At 38.6% G+C, this 9,735-nt stretch overlaps 1 protein-coding gene across 1 annotated transcript; it reads right to left on the bottom strand.

The window, feature by feature from the left end:
• Positions 1-608: 608 nt before the first annotated feature.
• On the bottom strand, positions 609-1,184 carry LOC127129912 (uncharacterized). Its single transcript, XM_051059016.1, has one exon. The coding sequence runs from the start codon at positions 1,182-1,184 to the stop codon at positions 609-611; it is 576 nt and encodes a 191-aa protein (XP_050914973.1).
• Positions 1,185-9,735: the final 8,551 nt, after the last annotated feature.

The raw sequence follows: 9,735 nt of genomic DNA, 5'->3' as shown, positions 1-9,735 counted from the left end.
CAGTCGTCTTGGATCATAGTATCTCCTTGGGTCAAAAGCCCTTATGGGATTAATATCTTGTTGATCTTGAAAAGCTTTGTGACCCCCTTGGTGTTTCGCCCTCCTTACTCCCTCGAGATTTTGGGTCGCCTTCTTATCAAACACAACACTGCACCGTGGGCACAACGTGACTTCCGATTGCTTCTTCTGACACCTTCGAAGGAAGTCAGACAACATTTTGTCCTCTTTGGGGAAGGCAATTTTGTTATATTCTTCCTGCCGACATTCATTGTCAACTTCCATGGAGGTCTCCTAGGATATCTCGACCATATTAACCTCTATTTTGACATCTTCAGTGATGTCCAACTTTTGGAATTGTAATTGAAGTCCATCAGTGGCCTTATCTATCTGCACGAAACCATCAACGGTTTTCTTGGTGACTATCATCATATCAGAATCTTCAGTGATTCCAGCGTCGAAGACATCGAGGCTCTTGTTGATGGCATCTCCCACAACTTTTTGAATGAAGTCATTAAAATATTCTTGATCAAGATGTTCAGAATATTAGCCATGATAGGTTCATTGATAAAGTCTTCAATGACTTCAGTCATGTCGAAATCGTCAGTGACTTAGACTAGGTTCACTTCCTCTGGCTCCGTATAGTGGGCATCATCCACTTGTAGAGGATCAGAGTCGATCTTCATCTGGCTCCGAGTTTTGTCTCCAAATTTGAGTCTCCATTCTTGGATGGCATTCTGCACAAGGTCCCTGAAAAGAAAACATTGAGATGTTTTATGACCCAGAAACCCATGGTATTTGCAAAATCCTATTTTCTTTCTTTGTTCTAAAGGAGGCACTTTAGCACCCAGGGGTACTATCATTTGACCATCCTTAACTAACAAATCGAAAATTTCATCACATTTTGTAACGTCGGAAGTATAAGTTTTCTTAGGAAATTTATCATTCTTTTCTGGTTCAATAGGGTTTTTTCCATTCGAAGGGGCCAAAACCTTACACGCGTAAGGTGGCTCTTGCTTCAATTCAGCAAGGTCGATTTCATTTTCGTCGAAGTCTGAAGTTCCGTTAAAGGACCCTTCATTATCATTGCTGAAATCGACATAAGCTACCCTTTTATTCTTATTTGCTCTAGCATTTTCTTCCTTCAAGCGCTCTAACTGTCGAACCCTATCAGCCAGTTGGGTCATATCTCTCAAATACTGGGTATCTAGATTCTTCCTTATCGAAAGTCAAGGCCCCCAACGGCCATTTCGACCAGTTCATGCGCTGGCACTTGCGTCAAACACATAGCTTTGAGTAATCGAAACCTACTCAGATAGTCATCAATTGACTCGGTAAACTTTCGTTTGATACTAGCCAATTCCTTCAGACTTATCTTCATTTGTCCCATGTAAAACTGCTCATGGAACATTCTCTCTAGTTGATTCCAAGTATGAATCGAACTTTGTGGCAAGGTGGTGAACCATGTGAAGGCATTCTTTGTGAGAGAACTTGGGAAACAAATTATCCTAAGGTTCTCGTTGTTCGAAATGTCTCATGCCTCAATTAAATATCTTGCCACATGTTCGACGGTCGATTCAGTAGTATCCCTAGAGAACTTAGTGAATTTGGGGATTTTTGTTCTAGGGGGTGCTTCTTCCTGTAGGATATATTCCGACAAAGGTGATGTATAATTTTGCCTTCGAAGGCCAAAGTTTACCATATTTCGAACCATAATCCTTTCAACCATGGCTGCTAGATTATCATCTGCTACCAAATCGTTATGTCGAGTCTGCCGTATCACATTATCGGCGTTTTGGTTTCTATTTACCATTACTACCCTTGACACCCTTTCTCTGGGGATTTGTGGTTCGATCCTAGGGGGTCTGACTCCTACTTCTTGATTCACCATCTCTGGTTGTGGTTGATTTTGTGGGACCTGGTTGATAGTAAGGTCTTCTTCGAAGGCTGCCCCTTGATTTTCCCTTACCCAATCCCTCAGAGGGTGTCGATGAGGCTGTGGTACACCTAGGAATTCAGACATTCACACCATTTATGTTGTCATCTATTGATTCGATTGAGCCGTATTTTGAATCAGAGGGTTTAATATGGTGGTCAATGTTTGCGTAAGCATTTGGACCATCTCATGGTTTCTTTCGTCCATCTGTTGTCTCCATGCTTCTAAGGAGTTATTGGTAAGGCTAGGTATTTGTGTCTGGTGTCTCAACCTGAAGATTGGTTATTTCGATCCATGCTTACCCCAGACCCTTGTACTGGAGAGTTTATGTTAACTAGTGGTTCTAAGAAAGTCGAACTGGCGTTGTGTAAACTTGCCATCACTGAAGTTGGCATTCCATATGGTTGTTCTCGACCACCAAATGGTATTGAGAAACCAGGGGGGGGGGTACTAAAGGCCTGTTTAGAACATTTCCAATTGGTGACGGAGCATGTGGAGGCCCCTAGGCCCAATGTAAGTTAAAATCGGTTCAGTATGGGGGATCAAATGCGTTGGCATCGAACTCGCCATAGATGGAACAGTTTCATACACATGCATTGTGGATGTGTTCGCCCCTATCGAAGAAGAGGGGACTGGTATATTGCCGGTTGATGGATTTTGAAATTTTTGGTTATCTGGCGCACTTAAATTCGCCATTCTCGTAGTGGATTTCCTCCTTGGTATGTGTTCGTTGGTTATGGATACTTTACCACTCCTTAATAACATACAACAATTTTTTTTCTCCGAAAAAGGAGAAAATGAATGAACAACCAGAAATAAAAACAATTTCAATTAAAAAAACATTAGCACTATCCCACTAGGCGTGCTAATTTGTTTACCGTGAAAATTGGTAAACAACCGCTGATCTTCCAAATTACTAAATTTGGTTACTTAAAGGATCAATCAGATTGGTCCTAGGACACATGCTAATTGTTTTAAAGTAAATTCTAGAAAATATGAACACTTTGACAGTGCCTGTGGTAATGATGATTAAAAACTCAGACAGTAAAAGACTAATACGAATTAAAGAGAAAGATTGTAAAAGAAATGATGATAACTAGCATCAAAGAAGAATGTTTGAAATAAAGAAGTATTTCTGGAAAAGTAAAGATAAATTGTATTGCTTCAAAATAACTGACAATGGTGTAAACAAACATACATTTCTTAATTTACGGTTCTTCTTCACACGAGTACTTGGTAAATTTTATAGACTCTCTACTGTAGCGGTGTATTCGTCGCTATATGATTTATTCATTAAACCATAAGCAAAGCATACAGTGAATCGAGTCGCCACCGCACTTTTATTTATCCTAAGGACTGGTTAAAAAGCGAACAAAAACCTAAGAAGTTTTACGTAGAAAACCAATAAAAGATCAGAGAGTCTGGATAAGGGGTAAATTACGCAATGGGAAGGTGTTAGGCACCCATCACGTCCTAGGTACTCCTAGGGAGCCCTTTTCACACTTGTTGTATAAAAAATGTTTATTTGTTTTGACATATTGTGCAAACATGAATGGGGTGATGAGAAAAGAATGTACAAGTTAATTATTTTTGTGTTTGAACGGATGAACCCGTTGCCTACGTACCTTCCATCAAAGGTAAGGATCAAAACGCCGTAGTTCGGCTAAAAAATTTCCAAACATTTGTGAGTTCATTTTAAAACAATAGCACTAAGGCTTTACGTTATCCACAGGAGAAAACTCAACCTTATGAAACAACAAGTCCACCATGTGAGAAAAGCTTCCACTTGCTAGTGAGGGGTTAACCCTATAATAAGCAAGGAAGACTTACAATTCAATCAACTAAGGACAAATAGGTGAGATTAACATCAACCAACTAGGATAAATCAAACCTATGGCTAATGTATGAAAACTTAACAAGCATGGACAAAGCCACAAAACAATTGAATGAGTTGGGTTAATGGATTATGATTATTCACAAAAGGATGGTCAAAGTACGATTAGATTGATTCAAAGAAGTGTTATGAAATGGAGTTTGAAAAGTCAAGGACTTAGGGTCCAAGTTTCTAATTTGAAAAAGAGGATGAGAATGTTTGCACAACATGCATTTACAAGTTTTAAAAAGTCAACAAGGGAAAAGGGGTTTTGAAACAAAAAGGGTGTGGATGAAGTGTAACACTTCCTAGACGTTCACCTCTTGAAATCATATAGAAGATGATTCAAGTGCGTCCTTAGGAATGAGGCAACAAAGCAAGTAAACAAAATAAGGTGATACCGGATGCCATCAATGGTCTTATACTAATATCACAAACAAAAAGCGGATGTCGGATACCAATAATTGGGTTTACACCAACCTCCTAAAACAAAACAAAACTTGGATGTCGGACGCCAATCTATCTGGACTTATACCAACCTCCAAAGTATGGTCATAGGAATACAAATGCCACATCACAGGGACTTACAATTGCATCCTCTCATACAACAAACAAGAGAAAAGAAGATATGAGTGACCAATGAGGTCTTACACTCTATCCTTCCATATCATGGGAACAAAAGCCAATCAACATGGACTTACAATTGTCCTCAATGGGCAAACAAACATAGATCACAAGGATATGCAATAATGATCATACAAGAATTAACAATCAATAATGATGAATGCACCATGGCAAGTAAGCAATCATGTTCAAATGAATCAAATAATCAATCAAACAAGTTCAAGTAGCACACACTATAACCACACAATTTAGGCTCAATCAAAGGTTGGACTTTAAAAGCCAACTGGAATAGGGTAGATGGCGCTCTTAACCTTGACATTGAGAGCCAAGGTGAAGCAGATGAAAGGATATGAGGAGTGTGCCTCATCACTCTTATCCCTGGTCAGGGAGAGCATTGAATATAAGAAGGTGGGGGAGTTCATAAAGATGGAACTCTCTCCCCAAGTTAGACTCGATAGATCTTGGGCTTTTACTCAACATGCATCAAACACAAGTAGTGTGAGCAAGGTGAGTGACTCACGGAATAGTAGGAGATAGGCTACATATCTCTTTTGTCTACCAATTGCCTCATATGAGGTCTTTACCTGCTTAGGGACAAAAATAAACAATCACAAACATTGCCTCTTAAGGAGGACTTCAGACAGTTGCCTGGCTAAATAACAAGCCAGGTCTTCCAGACTACATGGAGACAAGAGAGTCTACCTCAATGCAAATGCTTAGCAAAGCAAGCTAGTTCTCAAGGAACTAAAGCGACTAAGGGTACCTGAAATCAATCAAATATAATCAGAATCCCAATCACAAAACTAAAACAGACAAATTATGAACCAACAGACAACACAATCAATCATGTGTGCAAAGCACAAACTCAAATGAAATGAGTTAGCATCCTAAAAAACAAACAAGTTAGTTCACAATAATCAAATGAAACAACTCAATCAACTTGCATTAATTCCTTTAAAGCACTTTGCTTCTTAACCTGAAAAGTCAAAGTCAAACTCAAACATGAGAAGTAAGACCACTAGGACAAGCCTAGGGTCAAAAAGGAGGGAAAAATCTTAAAACAGCAAGTGAAACATGATCAAAACCAAGATAATTCAATTAAGAAGAAAGTCTAATTGGTCTCATATCAAAACAATACACCAATTTCATTTCATGCACAATTTAGGTCAAAGTGAGCAAGTGTGAACCACATATGAGTAAACAGAATGATTACAATCAAACAAATACCAAAACAGCTCAATAAATTCCACAAAAATTCCATTTTAAACACAACACATTCAATAAGTTGCATATCAAATTTCATAGCATTTGGACAAGTGGAAGTAGGGGAATTAAATCAGGAAGTCATGGTATGCAAAAATCAACCTAAACAAGGTCACAAAGTGTACACCAACTTCAATCAAGTGTAAAACAGTGAAAACAAATTAGAAATGAATGGGACCAAAGCCAAAGTGAAGCTAAACATGTCAAGAAACACTCCACCAAATTTCATCTTCATATGATAAGGGATGAGGATTTTACAAGATATGTAAGTGAACTACTCAAGAAAAACCCTAAAATGACTAAACAGCCAACAAAAAATCCTAATCAAATAGGAAATGGATCAATCAAATCCACAAAACATCATGGTGAAACTAGACATACATATGATATCATATGCAAAAATTCAGAGCCATAGGCATAGCATAGGTATGGAAAATAAAATCAGGAACATAGCATAACCTAGTGTGACACACATTGTCACACTCATGAAGATCACATCATATCTCTCTAACCAGGGACTCAAAAATAACAAACTATACATCAAAATCACCAGGAAAGAGTCAAGAACATGCCTATAAAATTTCATTCATTTTGGATAATGCATCAAGATTTCATGATCAATATGGCAAAACATATGTATAATGCATACATGTCAAAGATCACTAGGCCAAACCAAAAAATCACCAGGCACAACTTCCATTATCATGCCTAAAAAAAACTAGGGGGAATTTGGAGATTAACACAAAAATCCCCATGCAATTTGGATTAAAAGTGAATTAATTATGAATTTTAGAAGTTTTGATTAAGAATGAAATAATTATTTAAATTGTGAAATGAATTAATGAAATCAGCGTGGCATTATGGTAATTATCAAGGCCAGGGCCAAAACGCTGCAGTTTCATTAAACTGCATGGCGCGTCGTGATTGGTCCATTCGCGGCGGGAAACATCAATTCGAATTGGAGCAGAGCAAAACAGGATCTGGCACGCGTTCTGCAGCGAAAATGTGTGTGTTCATCGCGTTCATCACTACCAGAAGTCGGTATGGAAAAATTTGCACGAAAATGCACAAACCGCATATGGTTGGAACCGGCATTCAATCAGGATCATGAATATGCACTCAATTTTGTCCAGAAATCCACGTACAAACAGATCCAATCGAAAACAGTTTTGGCATACAATCTTTAAATCACGATATCTTGATGAATAATGGATGGAAACGCATGATTCAAGCACCAGTCTACTCTATGTCAAAGGATCTATCTAAGCCACATACTAATTGCAACAACTGAAGATTTCGAAATCTCACCTTCTTGACGTGCAGTGCTCGAATCCGTGTGTTTTTGGCTTCAATTGATGAAAACAGATGGCCTACAATAGTCAGGAAGGTGATTGGAAGGTTCAGCGCAACTCAGAAACGCACGAGGTTGGTGAATTGTCCAACTGCCATTGAAGAGCTCAAGGTTGGACAATGAGAATTTGCTCGATTTACTCCTCAATCTTGTTCAACAGAATTCCAAAAACACCTGCAGATCATGAATCAACAAAGAAAATCGCACAAGTATTGATGAAATCTTGATGAAATGATGAAAAAAGGTTTATGTGAAAAATGGAGAAAATTGAGAGAATTGGAGAATTTTGTGAATTTGATCTGAATTGTGATTGTTGATTTCGTTTTCTGTTATGATTAGGCTTTTATACCTCATGTTAATCCATGCCTTAATCATGCTTAGCATAATTTGGATGATTAGCAAAATGAAGCTTGTTATGGAAATTGGCCAATTTGCCCTCATGCACTTCCATGCAATGTAACAGTAATTTTTCACTTGAAGCAAACCATAAATCACATTTAGAAGCTATTCCAATTGGTTTCATATGGAAATTCCTTGTACTTTGAAATTTGGCCTTTTTTCCCACCAAAATTTAAATGGTTCACTTCAAAAATGACCTTTTTATGTGAAGGTTTTTGGTGAAATGTGATGATGGATTTGGATAGTACACATCAAATGGGATTTGCTCAAAGAAGAATCAACCAAATTGGCCTTTCCATTCAAAAGTTATGGCACTTTGAATTTCAAGATTTTCTGAAAATGATTTGATCATAACTTGCCAACCATAAATGAGAAATGAGTGTTCTTGGACTTTTTGGAAAGGCAAGAATAATATCTCCATTTTTGGCAGGTGAAAATTACATGTCATTTCCATTTTGGGAAACTTTTTGTCTGACTTCAAATCCTTCATTGTGGATGTTTGAAATGTTAAATGAAGCTCATATGGACATGAATGAGACCTTTCCAACCATCTCACACCTTCCAATTCCTGATTGAATGCACAGTTGACCACAGTTGACTTCAGTTGACTTTTCTAGGGTTTTTGTTGACTGAGCCATGTTTTGATGAATTTCAAGCCTCTACCACATGAGATCTTGATCCAAAATGATATCACATTTTATATGAATCTCTCATGAATGATCATGGTGCCCAAATTCTTCAAGAATGGTCACCATCCATGGCTCAATGGCTTGCCTGACTGATTTGACCTAGTTTGCTTCATCTGCAAGAAACAAGGTTAGATGACAATATTTTTTTGTACTTTTGGTTAGTAAACAAATGAAAAGCAATGATATACAAGTGCAATACATGCTTGGTGATCAAGAACCACACTCACAAGATACCCACCCACTAGGAGGGAAACAAAGGTGCACAAAGATCCTTGAGGCAATGATGTGATATGATATGATGTCTTGAGGCCATGAGGGATCTTAGGGCAAAAATTGGGGTCCTACAGATGCCCCTATTTAAGGACATTCTACCCGGAGAAGTGAAGTTTAGAAATCTTCATCTCGACGCGGTAGAATGGGCTTAAATAACAGTAATGAGACAAATTTTGGTCCCTAAGAGACCTCATGATGCAAATGTATGCATGTAAAAGACACAAATTTTGTGGGGATAATGGTTCGCACAGAAGAAAAGACGATCCGTCGGAGTAATACACTCACCAGGAACAGAGACTCTAACAAGACTCTTACGGACTCTTATTGGGGATAATAAAAGAAAAGGAGTGCGTGAGCAGGACACGACTCCGAATTGGGGAAAACAAAACTGACACAGCGTGTGCAAGACACGACTCTGATTAGGGGATACTAGAAACCAGACCGGAGACCTTACTGAGGAAGTAAAGGACTCACACTGGGGAAAGAAGCAATTCCAAAGGAACACAATCCATTGGAATGACTCAAGCTGACCCACAAAATACACGTACTAGGGGTAACGCCAATACAACAACACAAATAGCAATACAACTCCGCTGGGGAAATCTAGAAAAGACTTTCCAGGGGAAGCCAGAGAATGAGATGTTACCGGTATAAGGGCAACAAACTCAGGAAGAATGAATATCTAAGACCGGTATAAGGGTGAGAGATATCAATCAATCCAAACATCTGAGAAAGACCTGAAAAAAAAGGTACACCAACTCAGGGAAATCTGACTCCACAGGGGACCAAGGTCATAATAGGGAGCAGAAAGGAAGGAACACCAGGGATACCGAGGTATATAATAGGTGACCGACCGAAACGTGAATTGGTATATATGCCAAAACACTCATCATCCTGAAGAAAGCTAGAAAAGCAGACTTGTTCATAGGATGGATATTCAATTTCACAAGGAATATGAATCTTACTCTGCGGATAAAACAATCAAAAGATTGACCCAAGAGTGCATGAGACATATTATTCATTACCGGCAGACCGTGAATAATATACTCGACGAGGAAGAGACACCAGAGATACCGGGGTATATAATAGGTGACTAACCAAAAACGTGAATTGGTATATATGCCAAAACACTCATCATCCGAAAGGAGGGCTTGAAAAAGCAATCGACTTACAGGACGGACATTCGAATCCACAACAGGAAAACTAATCTTACTCAACTGGGGACACAAACCCACAGAGTTCATGAGATATAATATCCATTACTGTCAGAACGTGGATAGAATACTCGCATGGTAAGAAACACCAGGGGTACCGAAGTATATAATAGGTG

Source organism: Lathyrus oleraceus, chromosome 3, assembly GCF_024323335.1.
Source record: "Lathyrus oleraceus cultivar Zhongwan6 chromosome 3, CAAS_Psat_ZW6_1.0, whole genome shotgun sequence".
Classification (NCBI taxonomy): Eukaryota; Viridiplantae; Streptophyta; class Magnoliopsida; order Fabales; family Fabaceae; genus Lathyrus; species Lathyrus oleraceus.
This window is presented reverse-complemented; position numbering and strand designations above follow the sequence as displayed.

Bases quoted from the DNA above. Each gene is read 5' to 3' on its own strand.
- LOC127129912 (XM_051059016.1), bottom strand. From the start codon at position 1,184: ATGACCCAACTGGCTGATAGGGTTCGACAGTTAGAGCGCTTGAAGGAA.